Genomic DNA, 20,634 nt, shown 5'->3' with positions numbered 1-20,634 from the left:
GTACAATACATTCTTTGGCTGTGTAGAAAGATTCCTCAATCAAATCTTTATTCGGCTTTTGTTTTTAAAAGCAAAAATGCTAAAGTGACAAATTAAAAGTATAAAAATAAGCATCCATAATTCTAAAATCCATCTCCTTATGAAATACAAAAGAAACAATGACAATACTAACTACTCTAGAAACCAAAATAATCACAGTAAATCAAAGAAGTAAAACACGAAAACTAACAACGCAATACAGATCTCACGTGGGCAGTACCTGTTAAATAGCTTGCAACCATAAACCATAAGCCTGTAACATATGCAAATAAGCGTAAGTTAAATTGTCTCAAGTTAAATTTATTTAGTAATGGAATAATGTAACACGTACATATTTTTTTTTCTAAAAACCATAAAGCATGTTAAAATGCACAGCATCTTGAGAATAAATTCAAGCACAGGAAAAGTGTGGCGTTGTGACATGCAACCGCTCTTTGGGAACACCAAGAAGACAATACACCAAATTATATCCAAAACGGATCAGGAGAAAACAATGTCTGCTGTTAGCCACAAATATCATTATAAGGTCCGAACAAGTGTACTGTTTCCAAAGTACACAAGATCTAAAAGATGATTTACTCAATTCATAAAAGACATCTAAAGAACCTATTTCCCCCTAATTTGCAGGTTGATATAACCCCAAACGTCACAACTGCATAATACAGTGGCAACACATTTAGCTGGATACATTTTAATCATGGCTTGGATGGGCTTGTTACACAACCTCGAAGGGAAATCAAACACAGCCAAATAGATCTGCAGAATAATTGTTATTTTTTTTAAAAGTATTTTGTAAGGAAGATCATTTATTAGATGAATCAAAAAGTATAAGAAGAAAAGAACTGAACCTTCCTAATGAGGCAATCCTTAATTTTAAAAACTCTTGACTTAGGTGATTTTAAGCCGACAAAACTTTGTTGGGAAAGCTGCAAGGCCCTTGTCAATACAAATAAAACCCACAACACACAAAGGCTAAACGCATTTTCTCCAAAAGCATACAATGTCATAGTACTCCCTGACACTGAATGAAACTACTGTGTGCGCTTCATGCGAAAGGGAAGAATACGGTAACTCACAGTGACGTCAGCCAGTTGCTGAAGATTGACCCACTGCCCCATGCTGCAGTGGGCAGAAGTAAAACGTGAACGGCACAACAGATCAAGGGTTGAAAACTGTAGGCCGAATGCCCCGACAAGGATGTAGAAATAATTTTAGTATAATCAAAAGTTATTCGCTAATGCCAAAACTAAAAATGCATTGGTTTGATGTGAACCAAAACACAGATGAAATGCTTTGTCTATGCCGAACCATGCCATGCCAACAGAGTTTTACAATGAAAAGCACTGGTAGGATGCCTATGCAAATGTTTTATTTGTCAGGTTTTGTATGGTTATCTCTCTGAAAATGATACTTTAACCTGTTGGCAGTCTCAATAGTAATGCAGGTGACTGAACTCAAGGGTTGCAGCAGCATGACACCCATGAAAACAGGCACCATTAACACCGATAGGCAGTAGGAGATGCTAACTCCTATTTGAAGAAGGGCTGGCATACTTTAAATAGGACCATTGAAACACTACTCAGTGTTACTTTCGTACTTTAAATAGGACAGAAACATAACATCTCAGCTTTACTACTGTCCCTCAAGTCAATTTGCATCAATACTTCCTAACAGGACAACTGTCCTTGTGCAGTATGGGCAGTTTTCTGCAGGGCTAACAAACTATAAATCAGACAGTACAAGCAGAGCCAAATGAGGTTTCATGAGCCGCTATCTGCACTTCTTAGCAGGATTATCAAACTTTATTTGGGACAGTCCAGGCATTTCTTCACAGGACTAGTAAGAGGGACAGTATAAAAACATCTCAGATGCATTGCGATACTGTTAATGGAATAGCACTGATAGCTATTGAGACTCTCAGCAAAAAGCCCCATCTTTCTTTGTTCATGGAGTTTGAGCACCTGAGTCATGAAACATTGATGTATGCAAGGCAGCATAAGTGTCGAGCTTTTCTCACACTCAAACCGTTTAGGCAGCTGAGCAAGCTTCATCTGGAAACAGCACTATAGCACAGGCTTTTCTGAATCACAGTACGAGAAGCAGCAATGCTTCAATTAAACATAGCAGCTAGAGGGCAGGCTGAAGCAGGATTAATCTTAACCCACGACCTGTGTGTGAGCAATTTATCCTTTCCATTAATTTTTTCACAATGTACTTCGTCGTTCATGCCTTTGTAACTAGCACTAATAGCAGCTGAAAGCACAACAACACAACGATAGAGAATCCTCATGTCGGGCATGGAACAGCTATCATTTGCATGGCAGGGTTACCCACTGTCAAGCATTGCTGGTTCATCCACAACTTTAGTCTCTTTGCATTCTGGTATTTGAAGTTCATCGCAAACGCCGGTGTACACGTATCAAAATGAAATTACCAATATAATACAAACAAACTTATGGAATAAGTAGAGATACTAGTGTTGGTGAAGCTTCACTTTCAAAGTACTTGTGTCTAAACAGACAACTTTCTAAATACCAATCAAAAAAACAAAACGTTGTTTTTTCCCTACAGCTTTACAAGAATGAACATAAAAGAAAACAGCATTATTTTAAGGCTGACTTAGTTTTTGTGACTTAGGGACAGGCACCGGTTGACTGAGCAACAGAGGGAAGCAGAGCGTTATGATGAAAATGCAATTTGCTCCAAACTCAAAGGCAATATCACAGAGAATAGATTATCTCACCGTCTCATTGTGCACATATTCATTACAAAGGAAAAGGAAAACGCGACTGCCTCAAAATAAGCCATACCAGAGTATTCTACCTGCCCCAACAGATCACAGTGGATGATGGATGGCGTCTTGGGATGATCTGGAATTGTGAGGGTTATCTGGCAATGGCTGCTCACATGAAGCTCAGAAGGAAACAAAAGCTTCTCTCATGGGATGGTTTCGCAGAGACTGTTTTTCTCCTGCTCCAGGGACCCCACAGTGACAAGGCAACCAGGTCGCTCATGGTTGCTTCATTATGATCATTGAATTGAATCTCGGAGCTCAGGTGCTGTAGATCGATCAGACAAACTTGTGAGGTGTCTTGGGATGTTGGATTCTACATACAGTTGACATAGGGAGACCAGACGTCCCGGATTTCATAGACAACCCCGGTTTTTAGAAGACTGTCCCGGCGTCATGGTACTTTGACTAATTTTAAATACATGTCCCGGTTTTTGGTACAAAGGTCAACTTACACTTGAAAGCAGAACTGAAAGGTATGCTATATATTTTTTTTTTTTTACTAAGGCATGGCAAAAACCAGGACAGGTCAGATATATACCTTGATCACTATCAGTATTTACAGTCATTAGTCCTAATTCTATGTCTGCCTGTCCCAGTTTTTACTCCTCAGAATCTGGTCAACCCAAGTTGATGATACCTTTCAGCACGTTCATCAGGGTGAGAAGGGCAATGGTGAAAGAGGGGCCCAGCCCTTGGTTGAGAAGAGACCTGTCGTCTTACTGATGGCCCTTAAATTCATGCATGGCAAGGCACCTTTCTAGTTCTTTTCTGAACTGTTTGAGGTCCCCCTGTAACCCCAGAGGCCCCTCCATAATATGTGATATTTGGATTCATTCATTTTGTGGAAAACTGCAAGAATGTGAAAGATTTCCCAAAAAAGTGATGAACTGAATGCTATAAAATTGATCACTAATAATGTTAATTTGCCTCAGATTCTAACATGAAATGCATTTAAAAAGTGACACACAGAAAATGGTGGAGAACGCACTAAGCTGACATTCCTATTGACAAGCTTCAACTAGGTCTCGTTTCCATAATAAAGATGATTTTATAAAAATGCCGAACGCTGCACAAAAACATTGAAGAGTTGATCTTAACGCTTACAAAATGTATTATATTCTTCAGCAAAGTATTCTTGATAAACTAGAAATGGACTTCATTCTTTGTCATGGGTTCCTTTAATATGAAGAGAGGATTGTGCCTGAAGAATAGATGTATGCACATAAGAGATTGACTACCATTACCTAATAGGAGATCTGCAACGTAAATGTTTCAATCCTAGCATAGTTCATTGTTCCTCAGTGAAACATTAATAGATAGGCTGAAACCTACAAGATCCTTCCTTGGGAACCAAGGCTAGCTTGCCCCAGTTGTACAAATGTTAGTATACGATTATACTTTTCTGATAATGGAAACGTGAGCTACGCGTTTGTAGTGGGAAAGAAAGATTGAGGATGCTTACAGGTGAAAAAAGCCTTTTCATTGGACAAGACAAGATGGGAAACGAAACAATCCAATAACTTGTTTTTATGTCTTTTATAATAGTGCGTGTTTCTAGTTAGCTAGCGCCATTCTATTCTATGCCATTCATGCCACTTTCCTTTTGCTGTGAGCTACTGCTGGCGGTGAGTGCTGTTGCCTGACACTTTGTAGGTGACTATTTCTTTCCCTTGCAACTGGCTACTGATGCTTGATGGAGAGTTAAGACTCAGCTCCTCTTTAAGGGGAGTTTGACCTAATTTAGATGTTCATTGATCGTACTCTTTTCCAAATAACGCTTTATGGGTTCTGGAAGGTTAGGCTTTCTAGAATAGTATAGGGATTAATTATTTTATGAAACACGCTATTATTTTATTATATTGATGACTAAGCATATATTCTTGATCATTCTGCAACCAGAAGGTTGATTTACTAATTGAATAAAGAACAAATAAAAAGAAGAACTTACTAATCTCTTAATGAGAAATAGAGATTTTAAACATACCTAAATCTCTCATCATTGATTGATCTTAAATGCAATATTATGTCAATGTATTGTTTGATGTAAGCTGGTTCTATTCAAAGCACGGTGGCAAAGATCTATCACCTAGAGAAGAAGAAATTATAGCGTGGAGTTGGAGTCCATTCTTGTAAGTAAAAAGGTTGAAGATTGATTTTGGACTCTTTCTGCGCTATCAGAAGTTTTAATCCTTGGTCCAGACGCCGGTATGTTTACAATAAAAACCAAGGCTAATAACTATGCTCAGATACAGAGATCAAAAACACAGCATCACTGTGGGGTGTTATGAGATTAGGAACTGATAGAATTTAAGATGGTAGAATAATTGTCAAGGTGCGTTTTGAGGCATTTTCAGACAAGCACTTAGGAAGCATGACTTTGGAGAAAAGCCCCTGTCCTCATGCAGGGAAAGCCAGATGGATGCACCCCTAGTGTTACAGATTCCGCATGTTCAGTTTTAAAGAAAACTAATTCAGTTTACTAAAGAAGAGTGCCTCATGAATCACATCACAGACTGAAGTAGATTCTGGCAGGGAGAAAGAGCTACATTAAGTAACTGTAATTACATGTATACAACGCTTACTACCCCCTAACGAGGCATTGAAGAGTTTCATGGAGGGCAGGGCGCTGTTCTGGATCCCATAGTTTGTCCAGTTTTGAGATTAGTCTTGTGCGCTCAAACAAACCATTCCATGCATTCACTCCAGTTTCTTGGTGGAAGATTTATTTAATATCAGCTATGCATTATTGAGGCACAGGGAAGTTCAAGTGTTTTGGAAGGTTAATAGAGGACCTACAGTAGGTTAGGTATGGTTAAGTTGCAGACTTTTAAAATAGGAGATTGTGATCTTTGAAATGAGATATTGCAGAAATACATTATTAGCGATTAAAGCAAACATTAAATAACTTAAAGAAGATTGTGGCCGGAGAGGAACATGCAGAGGATGGGAAAGAGGAAGAAGAGGGTCATTTGAAGAAAAAAAAAAAAAAAGGAGGCAACAATTCAAAATTTTAAGAACAAGTACAAGTTTGTTTTTCATGCCCAAATTTATGAATAAAGAAGATGCTTTTTAAAGAGCATGTCATTTCAGGATGCAATACTCTTGCCCGAATCAGTTTGCATATGAAGCTAGTGCTATATTTGTTACTTATGATAGGCAGCACAATTAGGTGAATAATCTGTGCAATGCTATGCTACCCATGGACCACTGCTTCAGCAAGGACCACTGATCAACTCAGGGGTTTGAAACTTAAAGTAATGGCTGGGTACAAACCTTGAAATGATATTCTGCAAATGTTGGAGTGGACATCTTCCCAAGTTTGGATCACAGTATTAATTCCAAAGTGAGGTGGAGTCAATTTTTGATGCCTCTGGTTTGACGCGGCACAAGATGGAGGCGAGTACAGTTTCCACAGACAGTGGAAGTGTATTGCGTGCATTCCTGTGGCTGGAGGGTGAACACCCAATGAAATTCAATGAAGGATTTGTTAGCAAGGGTCTGCCAAGAATACGTTTTAAAGCACTGCCTTTTGGTAGATGGAAGGGGTGAGGCGTGGAAGCGCAGATTCTGTTGTGCAATGTGAAACGAACCCTTAGGGGAGGCCCGTCCCTAATCACACTTACCGTTGTGCCAATGTCAGCTAGCGCAAAATATCACACCTGTGTGCCCTTGCTATTGGTGGTGCAGGATGAAGACTACCCTGCTGCGCAGGGAATCACTAAGCAAAGGCTGTGTCTGGAGAGCACCCTGGAAAGGACATTTGAAAGGAGAACCACTCAAACTAGTTCTGCAGCATGTAGACATAAAAACATTTATCATACTGGTTTTAAGGCACACCCAGACTGTGTTAAACCAGCAGAAGTAAACCCCAACATTTGAAAAGGTTACTTCAAAAGCAGCAATGGAGGCTGAAGTATGGCAGCATTAAGGATACAAAACATGCTGTTGTGGTAACAAGTGAATGCACAGCAAGGCACAGTTGGTGAAAATGAAATGTATACAATTACAAGACTGTCACAGATGACGGCTCCCTCCGCGATGGGGAGAGGAGGTAGGACACTGCGAACAAAGATAAGATCACCACTTCATTGACGATATGTAAAACCACTTTGAAAAGGCAACAGCAGCATAACAATTTGAGGCAGATTTGTTTGTTTATATCCATGTGCTAGTCAAAAAAAAAAAAAAGCTACATTTCTGGTATGATAACTAGGTCCCGGGGCAATTATTGCTAATTCTGATTACAATAGTAACTGCTCGCATTCCGACAAGTTTCTTTCTGAACACCTTGAAGCTGAAAGTGTGCTTTGTCATAAATATTGAGTTGAATATGCTATTAAACATAATAACTTGGAGTGTAGCATTTACTGAGTAACAAGTTTGGGAAAAAAAAACATTTCCATGCACCTCACACGCATAGCTTCATGCATGCCTGCTTCCTGCACCTCAAATGCAGTGCCATGATTCTGTTGCGGTTACAAATTAATGGGGTAACCCGATTGACGCCACAGGACCTGGGTACAATGTCTGTTCCTAGTACCTTACCTGCAGTATTTAGTCTTTATGTTCCCTTCAGCACACACGCACAGCATCATGTCAGCTTGTCCCTCACATGTATAGCCTCATGATTGCCTACTACCTACACCACCCATGCAGCATCATGTGGGCCATCTCTCTATAATGCATATTCACAGCCAATGTCTGCACCTCACATTGCTATGTAAGTGTGTACCCTGCACCTCACGGAACTTCATTATGTTTGCTTGCTCCTTGCATCTCATGTGCCCAGCGTCTTGTGCCTTCCCCTCACGTGCAGCGTCATATATGCCCCTTGCCTGCATCCCACATACGCCGTTTGTGCCCTGCACATTACATAGTGTCATATCTGCCTTTCCCTGCACATCACATACAGAGCTTCTCCCTCTCTGCTCTTTAAGTATGCAACTCTCGTGTCTGCCTGTTTCCAGCACCTAACATGAAGAAAGGCAGGTCTTTCTGCTCCTTGCACTTCATATTACAGCAGTCTGCCCCACTGCACCTCACCTGCACACTGTTCCTGTCCCTGCACCTCAATACAACAATTCCAAGTTTGCCCTACTCTGTGCCTCTTTCCATGTATATGCCAGAGGCTGTTTCCTAAACATCAAACGTACAGTTCTCCGTCCCTTCCTGAGTCATGTTTATAGGAAGTACAGCTGCTTGTTTGCCCAACCTCCGCACATCACATCCACAGATCACTATGGTTGTCCCTTGCACCTCAAAGACAAGGGCTGCAGTATTGGACACCCTCAGCCCCACGCACGATATCCAGTATAAACAGCCCTGATTAAAAGAAAACCTTCCGGCGCCTTCCTTGCAAAGTTAACGTGAATAAGTACAAGTCTCCACGTGCAACAGGAGTGAACATTTCATAACCCCATGGACTTCTCTGGAGACCCAATCAGCAGTCAAGTTTTGCTTCAGTTATGTTCCGGGAAGGTCGCTTACAAGTTTCTGGCATTTCAAGCGCCGTGCTGTGATAGCACTATCAATATACTTTGCCAGGTAAGAGAGAGAGAGACACTGCTTTCTGGTAAGGTTGCCAGAGATGATCAATGACGTACAGACACATCATGCTCTCCCAGAAGGGAGTCCGAGCAGAAGAGGCTCTTTGGCAGTTCACTGGGTTCATAGTCGACAATTCACAGGGTTCTTCCTTCTTTCTTAGATGCCTCAGGAGACCCTTCAATTTCCCCCTACAGGATCTTTCCCTGTCAAAGCAAATGTTTCTTCATGGGTCCCAATAGGCTCCCTAGCTGATGCCTTCATTACTCCTTACCCACAAGCCACAACCTCTGATTCTGGCAACTTACGGGCTCCTTCACTTCTGTAGCATCCTACCAGTCGGGGTATCCGCCAATGATCATGCCACGCACGGAGCTTAGTATTACACATCTTTATTCAGCTGCATGTAACTGCGAACTCCATATTCTAAAACAAGCTTTCATGGCATTGCGCTCTGACACCTACGTCATAGCGCTAGGCATCCGTTAGGAGCTGAAAGGGTTCAGTCATAAAATACTGCAAGACACTACATCTCCCCTTGTTAAATAAACTTCAATCAACCTTATTGGCGCTTTATTTATTCGACCTGATCTGGTTACTGGAAGCTGGGAGTTATCTTCACTTTCAGAGATCTTCAAAGACTGTGAAGGAGTAGCACTGGTCACTGGGATTTCAGGTTCAGTCTTTCTTACATCATCTTGTTCAGAAGACCGATTAATTAAATGCCGAAAGTGAGAAGAGCCTCCGGTAGTAGACTTACCAGGACGCTGGGCAAACACCATACGTCCCTTGGTGGACACCATGTGGAAAGGTGCAGCATCATAAGGAGCATCAGATTTTGTCCTTCGTAGTTGGCGAGCGATCACTAGATCTCCTGTCTTAAACTCCATGTTCTTTGCTTGTCACCTCTTGTCTGCATAGGCTTTCATCTTTTCATTATTATCCAAGTCTTTCACTCAAGTTGTATTCTCACCTCCTTCTCTTTTGTTGGTCCATTTAGGTAACTTAGCTGTCAATGCTCTCCCCAACATTAAAGTTGCAGGAGTTGAACGATAGGCTCGTAGGGTGGAATTCAAAACAGTTTAAAAACTGAGCCTCTCAAGAGTTGCACGCTTTATTGCTTTCTTTAGAGTACTCATAAAACGCTCAAGTACATTGGTCTGCGGACACAGTGGTGTACTCTTCTGATGCTTTACGTTCAGATGCTCCAGAAAAATCCTTGAATTCTCTACTTTTGAACGGCGGGCCATTATCAAACTTCAAAATGGCTGGAAGGCCCCATCTTGCAAACATGACGTCTCTAAATGACTCAATAACGAATTGTGGATGAGAGATTATCTATTAATGAAAATCGAGACTACTCATCCACAATTACCATTGGATGATGTCCATTGTTGAGCTGACCAAAAATAAATAAATAAATAAATAAATCCATGGCTATTCTCTCCCATGCATGCTTAGGGAGTTCTGACGGGTAAGAGTATGTTGGGTAATCTTTTTAGAGAGGCAGTTACATAGAGGACAGGCCTCAAGTTCCTTTTCAACCCTTTCATCAAAATATGGAAACCGAACTTGATCTTGGAAAGTTCCCTCGATAATAAAAATACCACGATGTCCTCTGTGAGCCACTTCAATTATTTTCTGTCTCCAACTCTCTGGATTTAGGATTTTCGACGCTTGCAGTAAAACTCCTTCCTGAGTGATAGACCGTTCATCTTTAATGTTTTTGGTATTCAGAATCACTGGTGAGAGGGCTAACATGTTGGTTCAATTATTCAATGAATGATGTGCAATTATATATCTTTCAACTTCAGCATGTCATTATTATGGCTCGTGGCAGTGATGATCGGGGCTAAAGATATGGCAGCTGGCGTATTTCACTTTACAATGAAATTAATGCAGGCTTCAGCCATCTTGGATGGAATACCTAGACCTTGTATAGGCACACTGGAAAAGTAGTCAGCAGGGTTTTGATACTTCCCTGGATGATGTACAATGGTGTAATCATACTCTTGTAATCCGAGTCCCCATCGTTCAATGTGAGGAGGCATTTTGGCTTTTGGATTGCCAAAGATAGTCAATAAAGCTTGATGATCAGTTACCAGCGTAAAAGGCTTTCCATACAGGCATACATGGAAATGTTCACAAGCCCATACAATGGGCAAACTTTCTTTCTCCGGTTGAGAGTAATAAGCACAATTCTGTTTGAGAAAAACTTCTACTGGCATATGCCACAATGTGCCTTCGAGCATGGCGGTGTTCGCTGTGCTATCCCAGGGTAGCGTCTAACCCAACGGGGCTAGGGATAACAACAACCTCTGTATGAAGCTTTGGATTGAAATAGGCCATTTCAGTAGCAGTTTCAAAAAGTTGCTTGATTTTCTTGAAAACTTTTCTCACATTCTTTTGACCACTTGAATGAAACATTTTTCTTTGTTAACTCTCATAAGGGTGCTCTTACAGTAGCACAGTCTCGTATGTATCTTGAACAGGAACTGGCCATGCCAAGAAACAAACGTATCATAGAAACATCTTGTGGGGAATGGGGGTGGGGGAGTTAAATCAGCATTTGACAGCCCTTGTACTTTAGCAGGATCATGTATCATACTCCCATCAGAAAAGAAATAGCCAAAGAATTTTTTGTTGTTGTTGTGGAACTCACACTTGTCTGCATTCAAAATCTGCCCCGCATCAGTCAGTAAGCGACATACTTGGGTGAGAGCTTTATCATGCGCCTTCTGTGGAGCTCCGAAAACCAAAATGTCATCGCTATAGGTGAATGCGTTTACAACCGGCTGTATGACACGCCGAATGACTTCTTGGAAAACGGTTCTGCGGCCGATTACACACCAAAACCGAGTCCTTTTTATAGAAACAGAACAACATGTGTAGAAAAGGTTGCAATATACCTGCAATCTTTTTCGAGTTCTAGCTAGTGATAACCTTTATTTAAATCAAGACAAGAGAAAACCTTTACACCATTTAATTGCGTTATCATGTCAGCAGTGTATGGACCTGGATGTCGTTCTCATTCAATTGCCTTCATTGCTTATCAAATATCAATGCATAAGCGTACAGCTCCTTAAGTGTCCTTTTTGGGAGAAACCCAAGGCGTCGTACAAGTTGAACTCTCAATTCAAGTTATTTTTCAACGGCTTTGTGTAGATGAAAAGCAACTTGTCTAGGTCTCTAAGCAACAGGACGGACATTATCATTAATATGTAACTTTACTTTCATAATCTTTGGCTTTCCCAAACCATAAAACAATGAAGGAAATTGACTTACTATTTTGGGGTGAGCATTCATATTGTAATTCACAGAAATCAGTCCCATAGCAGCGGTAGTGAAACAGAGCAGACAGGTCATTGCCTCTGTACCTTGAAGCACATGGATGGGTGCATGCACCTGCGTTTCAGAGTTGCTAGAAATTAAGCTTGACTTTTTATGGGTGTTGATGCAGTCCAAGTATAAACTTTGGTTTTCAATGGCGTAAGTTGAGGCAATGGAGACAATTCACTGCATTTCTCATCAGGCATTATGTTCATCGATACACCACTGGCGATAATGAAAGGTATCGAGCAATCATTTATTTTCAATATAATTTTCAGACAATGTTTGTATGACTTTGGTGCTTTGGCAGGTTGACTTTACCTTGACTGACATTTTTTCTCACAGGCATCCAGTCCGATATGCGCATGTTTTTCTGAGGTAAACATTGACATGGCGCAACCGCCTTCCTCACTTTCACTTCATATTGAAGAAAACTAACTGTTTAACTATGATTTAGATGACAATCAACTTATGTCACTGCTTGGCCTAGTGGGTGTGCGTTGAAATGTGCATCTGTAATGCTCTGGCGGCCAATCTGTCTTCGTGCCATGATGCGCTTGCTTTTTCCTTCGCTTGAATAACAGCCACAAAATGGTTCTTTTTCTAGCAGCCTTTACATATATGTCCAATGGCAGAACATTTACTTTTGAGTGAAAACGAAAATCCGCATCTAAAACATAACTTCTTTTTACTAGTAGACAGCACTTTGTGTCCTTTAATCTTTTGCTTACTTTTTATGCTCATGACTGATTCACTGTGGGCACCTCCGGCATCCATGTCAGCTGCTTGTTTTTCAGCATGCTCCTCAGCTCTGGCAGCCATCAACACTCGCTCCAGATGAAACCTTTCTCTCAGTATTTGTCATCTAAATGAAGAGGACAAGCATCCATCAAGAACTCTAAGTCACATAGCTTCTGCATCATTAAATTCACTGAATTTACAGTGTTTGATGAGCGTATCAAGTCTGTCAAATTCATTAATGGTTTCACCAACTTTTTGACATTCTTGACTGAAAATGTATCTTTCGTAATCAACGTTTGGAACTGCATTGAACTTTAGATTCAGCGTTTCTTTGATCTAGCAATATGTTGTTTTTCATCAGTTCTTTATGACTTCTTTCACACCATTACCAGCAAGATTTTAGAGCTACTTGAACATCTGTTTGTTATCAGTCTCTTCAAGTGCATCAATGAAGTCGTCAAATGTCTCTATCCAAGCTGACCATCTATAATCAATACTTTTTGCTTTTTGGTGGTACTGAAAGGTGGTGGTGGTGGTGGTTTCAGGAAAGTAGCAGCGTTGTAGACCAGTGTGGAACTTGATGGCACTGTAGGTGGTTCCTTCTGACTTAGTGTTTGCGACTTATCTGTGAGACCTTGCAATGTGCTGGCCTCTGAATCATATTTAATGAGAGGTGGAAATGTGAATATCTTTTCAGCAATCTGGAAAATTTCACTATTCAGAGAGTCGTTCCTTATTTTCCGAAGACCTGGAAGGTTGTTCTGAGCCCCATTCTGCAACTTTTTTTATTGGATTGCTCCAGACAAGCTCTGTAAGCACAACCTCGAACACTTCTCCTTGAGCCAGCTTTACCGAATGCGTTAGTTTGGTGACTCTCTTCAGGGCATTGAGTAAGTCACTTATTTCTTTTCGTAAAAATGTAAATTTGCATTTTTTAACACCTGGTTGATCTCCAACTTGCAGCGCTTTTGTTCGTAGCGTTACTTGGTAAGTTATGTTTATCAGCTGCTGCACATCACAAACCAGGTTGACTCTACTTTCAACGTTGACATAACACTAAGCATATTGTACAATTTTGTCTTGCGTGGCAGTGTGGTACCTTTATGAATGGCTTGACCAGTAGGTTCTCTGCCATCACAGGAAGATTCAACCACATCACCCCAGATGTCATCCATTTAAAATATCTCCCCTTTGAAGATAAGAATACAGTTGAAGATAGCTTGCATGATTCATAAGGTCCTGCACTACAACACACCTGTCTACATGGCCAAAAAACTTGACTATCTATCTGTGGGTAGTTGCTCCTCAAGAAGCTCCAATTCTCTACTGCTGAAACCACAGAAGTTCTATAAAAAGAATACTTACAACCACTCCTTCTCTAGTCTTTCCCCAAGAATATGGAATGCACTTCCACCACAAACAAGGACAAACACCTCCTCTTCATTCTTCAAAAATAAAGTAGAAAAGTTTCTGCCAAATGGTCTCCTCCACTAGGAATAATTAATTACTAGTGATTCTTTTCCACGGTGCCTGATCACTTACATGTGGCCTCCTTTGGTTCATGGATCTACCAAGCCACTGTGGTTTTCTATATTTGTTTGCTGTGTTTCCATTGCTCCCTATAAGCTTCATGCATTTATTTTCCTTGTATGGATCACCTGACTGCTCTATGTACAATGCTCGGACACCCTGAAGGGTCATATTTGCGCTTTACAAAACTCTGCAAATAAATAAATACAATCAAGCATAGTCTAGTTGAGCACCATTCGATCCCGCCCTCATGTATCCAAATGCGTACTCCCTCAGGGCTCCTCTCCGAGTCTGACTTTAATATTTATGTTTCCTCGCTAGCTAAGGTGGTTAAGAAAATGGGGCTTTAAGATTTGCTCATACGTGGACGATACTTAACTGGTCATCTCCATGGGGGAGAAATATGAGGAAACTCGAAATATTGTAACCAGTTGTCTCTCAGAAGTAGCAGATTGGAGCACAGAATATTGTTTGAAACTCAATGCAGACAAAACTGAGATTCTACTATTCGGAAAGCCCACCGAATACGGGACTCATTTTGGTATAAGCAAAAAAAAAAAAAAAAAGAAGGTTTGAAGGTGCACACCAAGATAATTCTAATGATATTCAACTTAATATGTAGAATAATAGGTGCCACGGGACTACATCCGCTGTCAAACAGGATGAATGTATAGTTATGACATAACTATAGCAGGAAAACCTATTCGTACCATGCACTGTTCAGTTAGTTTTATCCAAAACCACTGTAGATAAATAAGCATAAACGAAACTGGCCGAATGAATAAACAGTCATTGTATTGAGTGTCTACACAAAATAATCATAATGAATCACATAACGACATTCATAATATAGGAACAGTGTCTCTGTTCTTGATTCAGCATAACATTGATTGCTCTTAATAATGCAGAAAACATTGGCCATGACAGAATCACAGTTCAGTTCTTTATCCATATTTCACATGCAGCCCGATGCATTTCGGGACCAAAATGTCCCTTCCTCAGGGGAAAACCTATAACAAATATTCTGAAATTACTCTTGGTATCAATTTTCAAGCGGTGAACTCAGTTAGCTCAACAGTACAAGGCAAAAGGGAACAGGTCATGCAAGAAATGTGCACGTTACTTAAAAGGTACTTTAATGAAGAAGTAGGTTAAAAAATCACCGAAAAAGTGCTCAGAGTAAGAAATGTGTATGTAAAAAAATCACGTAGATGAAGATAGGATGAGGTAGGATTCAGTGTGCTAAACGCTAGACGCTACCCCCCCCTATTCTTCTATGGACAGGTAATAGCACCAAACTGAGGTCCATGATCGATACATTAAATACCATTGACCCAAGAATTTAATTTACTCATAACATTCAGGACCATAGCATACATTTTATTGATGTACTCATTACTAAATCTATTGATCAACAGAAATTTGAAACAGCGGTGTACCAAAAACCGACAGATCGCAACAGTACACTTGCTTATACCAGTTTTCATCCCAAAAGCTTACTCAAGAACCTTCCATTTTCACAATTCATTCGAGTACGGAGAATTTGTACTAATCCTAATACCACAGCAGAAAAGGAACAGGAATATATACAACGCTTCAAAGCACGAGGCTATCCAGCGGAAATTTTAGAAGACTGTCTGAAACAAGCACAAACGAAAAATCGTTGTGGTTTATTATTACCACAACACAGACAAAAGGAGGAGAGAATGGTCTCTGTATCCAAGTATTCAACAGTTTCTAAATCAGTGCAAAAAATCATTATCTCGAGATGGGAGATGCTAGAAAATGAACCTGATTTCAACGGCATTTTTTCAAAGAAACCGCTATATGCATATACAAGAGCTCATAATCTACGAACCTTATTGTCATCCCCTTCTAAACCAGAAACTACTGTTGAATATAAAGGCACAACTAAGTGCAACAACTGTATTCATTGCAACAATGTCATCATAGGCAATGTCCTTACTCATCCATCCACTGGCAAAAAGATTGTCCTTAAACATACGAGCGACTGTAATTCTAAAAACGTAATATATTGCATCAAATGCCCTTGCGGAAAAGACTATGCGGGGAAAACGGAGAGAAAATTGAAAATAAGGATAACTGAGCACAAAAGCAAAATCAGGAATCATAGCTCTACCTCATCTTTAGCAACACATTGGGATGAATCAAAGCACACTATCTCCCAACTAATATTCCAAATTGTAGAATCCTTGACAATATACCCCGGGGTAGACATCACTAAAAAACTCCTCCAAAGAGAAATATATTGGATTAAAAATCTAAATACTATGATGCCCTCCGGGCTCAATGATAGATTAGATAGGAGTTGTTTTCGATGATCTACAGTTCTTGTGACCACACACCAGTATGTTTTCTAAGGTCATCCTAATTAGGTTCACTCCGAATGTTCTTATGGAGTACGATATGTGTTATCTAGTTGTCCTCATGTCAAACATTCACATTGTGATCATACATTATGTCTTCCAATATTGGTAATATCACAATATTTATTATTATGTATGACGGTTTTCTGCCTTTCGATTTTGTATCACACACCTCTTATCCTTGGTTACCTTCACTATTTTTATTTATAGAAGCACTTTACCTGTGTCCACCTCTTATTTCTACCTCTCCGACTTATTTGCCTTTCTCTATGTACATTCTTTGTATTCTTTTGTTCTTTATCACTTCATCATTTATTCTTACGTATACACTTCTTCCCTATTTACATGCATTCATAGATGTAATTTTTCTCCCTTTCACCTAAGCGACAACTGCAGTTGTTAACCCCTTCGGTGCTCATGACGGAACGGTTCCGTCATGAGCCACGGTTGAGCTGTGCTCATGACGGAACCGTTCCGTCATGACCACGCCCGCGCAAGATTCCGTCAGCACAGCGGCAGAATCTGCGCAGCATGGAAGGGGTTAAGCATCCACGGGACTTGTTTATTTGTACATTTTTTGTTTTTTAGTATTTCCAGCTCGTGGGTACTATCTACTTATTTCCCATACCTGATTATGTATATTCAGGCAGGACTGTTTCATCTTTGAACTACCGCTAGTCCCTCATTGGTTTTTACACCCACTACCAGATAACGAAGCGCCTGGAGCCATTTTTTGTTTTTATTAATTATAGTCTTACAGATCCTCGCACATGTCTAGTGGGCCTTTAGTTCCATTTCATCAGTATCGCACGCAGGTTTATCGAGCGCTTCATCATCAGACCATGATCTTTTATATTTGTTACCCTTTCGCCTTTATAAACACTTTTTTTCATACTTTATACCATACGGGTAGTTTTCCTTTACCTCTTGGAACTACTGTCAGTGCATTGTTTGTTTCTATTATCGATACATGACCATGATCACTTCTGTGTTCCGCCAGTTTATGGTTTAAATACATCGCGTCTCCATTATGCGGACACATAATGGTTGCCTGAATAACTCGTGCCCTAAGTTGATTATTTGGGAGCCCATTTGAATATTTCCAATGGTAAGACCTTTACCACTCTTTGCTTCTGGTGCTAACGGTTATATTTCGGAGTATTTCTTTCCTCATACCAGGTCCATTTTTTCCTCAGGTTCCAACTACCATTTTTCCAAAAACTATCGTTGTCAAGTTCCTTATGTATTACGCACCATACTTATTGAATCAGAGGTGAGCCTCTTGTGCACGCATATCATTCTATCGCATTTTGCACCTATTTCCCGCAACTCCCTGCCATTTAGGGTTATATCCATTGTCTTTTACAGTTATATACGCCATCCTTGCATTTTTTCACCATAAACCCCTGTATTTCGTGTCATGGGGAGTTGTTTTCTACTTAGCTTTCACTCTTATTTTCACAAAAATAAGGGGGTAGCGTCTAGCGTTTAGCACACTGAATCCTACTTCATCCTATCTTGTTCATCTATGTGATTTTTTATACATTTCTTACACTGAGCACTTTTTCGGTGATTTTTTAACCTACTTCTTCATTAAAGTAACTTTTAAGTAATGTGCACATCTCTTGCATGACCTGTTCTCTTTTGCCTTGTATTGTTGAGCTAACTGAGTACACTGCTTGCAAATTGATACCAAGAGTAATTTCAGAATTTTTGTTATAGGTTTTCCCCTGAGGAAGGGACATTTTGGTCCCGAAATGCATTGGGCTGCATGTGAAATATGGATGAAGAACTGAACAACTGTGATTCTGTCATATCCAATGTTTTCTGCATCATTAAGAGCAATTAATGTTATGCTGAATCAAGAACAGAGACACTGTTCCTATATTATGAATGTCATTATGTGATCCATTATGATTATTGTGGAGTAGACACTCAATACAATGACTGTTTATTCATTGGGCTAGTTTTGTTTATGCTTATCTACAGTGGTTTTGGATAAAACTAACTTAACAGTGCATGGTACTAGTAGGTTTTCCTGCTATATTTATGCCATAACTCATTTTGGTATCCCACATCTCTAGGCGAGGCACTGATACCCAAGAAATCAGAAAAAATCTTGGGATTATTAATGACGGCTCACTTTTAATGCAGGAGCAATTTAAGGCCACTTGCGGAAAATGTTATGGTATCCTCAAACTACTGAGACGACTGTTCCGATATATACCGGTTGACTGGCGTAAAACAATAGTCTAGACTCTGATAACCAGCATATTGGACAATGGCAATGCCCTGTATGTGGGTATAGCAGATTATCTTTTTACCAAACTCCAGATGATCCAAAATACAGCTGCTAAGCTGATCTGCCATGTGGATAAATACAGTTCAGCATCAGCCTGCTTGGCAACCCTACACTGGCTACCAATGAGGAAAAGGGCCAGCTTTACAATTCTTAATCATGCACACCAGACTATATATAAATCCGGGCCCAAAATATTTCAAACTAAAGTAGAATTTGACAAGCCAACATGTGAACTGAGGTCACGAAACCTTGCGCTGGCCAAAGACAAACAAATTTAAAAAAGCTAGAACTGGTGGCCGCTCGTTTTCACATCTGGCAGCAGCCAACTGGAACATCTTGCCGTTAGACCTTTGCTTGACTGATAACCACCTGTGGTTTAGAAAAATAAAAACTTGTCTTTTTAAAGATTAAGATATTTCAGCAAATGATCCAAAACCTAATTTTCAGTTCTCACAGTTAGAAGATAGGGAACTTATTAGTGCCACGATATCCCTTCGGCAATGAGTGCATGTGCTTTATAAATGAAACAACGGGTAAGTTCTTTGCAAAGCTTCGGTGGTCTTCACTTGCTATACAGCGGCTGGAGTTGCACTTTGATTCCACATGCATGAAGCGCCGAGTCCATTCTTTGATAGCGTCATGTGGCATGCATCAGCAGTTGCTTGGACCAGGGGAAATTCTCTGGGAGAGGAGGGTCACTCTTTGGGTTACTTATCCCCTATCTTGTTGCCATTTGTACCATCTTCCCAGCTAAGGTACCTACCAATGACCACGTCACACACAGAGCTTAGTATTAAACGTCTTTATTCTGCTGCGTGTAACTGCAAACTCAACATTCTAAAACAAGCTTTCATGGCACTGCGCTCTGCCACCAATGTCATAGCTCTACGGAGTCCGTTAAGGGATCAGTCATAAAATATCACAAGACGCTACAACTTCAACCGCACAGGCTCTGCCACCAAGCTACAGGTTCTTTCTTTGCACATCCTAGGATCCTTCCTCGTCACCTCACAGGCTTCTTTTCCTACTATTCACAGGACTAATCAGCGGTACATTATGGGCTCCTTCTAATGGATCTCAGGGGGTTCCCTTTGCAGCCCACAGGCTCCTTCAGTGGAACCCAAAGGTTCTTTCTTCATCAGTTGCCCATAATCCCATCAACTGTAAATTATTGAAAATTCGACTTGTATGCTGAATAGGATATTGACCAAGCGAACTGTCTTTGCTTGGCGATCAGCCAGCCGCTGCAGGGAGGATGGTATATGTTTAACGCGTTGTAGCATTCATCTGCACAAGTAAAAACTATGCAAGTGACCTTCACTTTTTAGCCAACAGCGCTTAGCAACTTTTAAACACCGATTCCAGTAATACTATGTACTGTTCACTCCAAAGGCAAAACACAATGAAGTCACACGAAACAGGGAGTTTTGTGGAACAGTCTACCTATTTCTAGTTTGGTGCTGCTTCCTCGCCCCATCCCTCAATAGTCCTCACCTGGCACCCAGAGAATTCCGTGCGTCCTTGCTGAAAACCAAGGTGAGCCTCTTGAGTTGGCATATGTACCGTCCTACTCCGTTCCGCAGCACGCTCTGCAGGAACCGGCTTGGGGTTCCACGTGAGGTCATGCTGCAGAGTGGGATCCGCACAACACCGACAGTGGCGGAGAAAACACACACACGGCAGTGAGCAGGGAAGCGACACAATTGACACAGAAGAAAGACTCACCAACCAGCAACCCGCAGAGAGGAAGCAATGCTACCGAAAATCGTCTCCCTCTGTTCTAAAACTATACATCTTAAACAGTAGCAACTCCACGACACAAACGACAATATAGGAATATTAAACCTCATTTCAATAAGTATAATCAAAGTTAAAGTAAACTTTTGAGTCTTTATTGAAATAGTGTATTCTAGTGTATTGGCGTCGCAGACGTAATATACGGTTAACGTCGCTTATTTTGAAGTAAA

The 20,634-nt window shown here is 40.5% G+C and overlaps 1 protein-coding gene across 1 annotated transcript in view; it reads right to left on the bottom strand.

Annotated features, from left to right (window-relative positions):
* Positions 1 to 20,389, bottom strand: part of MRPL43 (mitochondrial ribosomal protein L43) — a 127,930-nt gene extending 107,541 nt beyond the window's left edge. Inside the window, exon 1 of the mRNA XM_085606508.1 lies at positions 20,162 to 20,389. Within this exon, the coding sequence (XP_085462634.1) occupies positions 20,162 to 20,292 (131 nt within the window). The 5' untranslated portion in view covers positions 20,293 to 20,389. The remainder of the gene's footprint in view (positions 1 to 20,161) is intronic.
* Positions 20,390 to 20,634: the final 245 nt, after the last annotated feature.

The sequence above is a fragment of the Triturus cristatus genome, chromosome 1_2 (genome assembly GCF_964204655.1).
Source record: "Triturus cristatus chromosome 1_2, aTriCri1.1, whole genome shotgun sequence".
Taxonomy (NCBI): Eukaryota; Metazoa; Chordata; class Amphibia; order Caudata; family Salamandridae; genus Triturus; species Triturus cristatus.
This window is presented reverse-complemented; position numbering and strand designations above follow the sequence as displayed.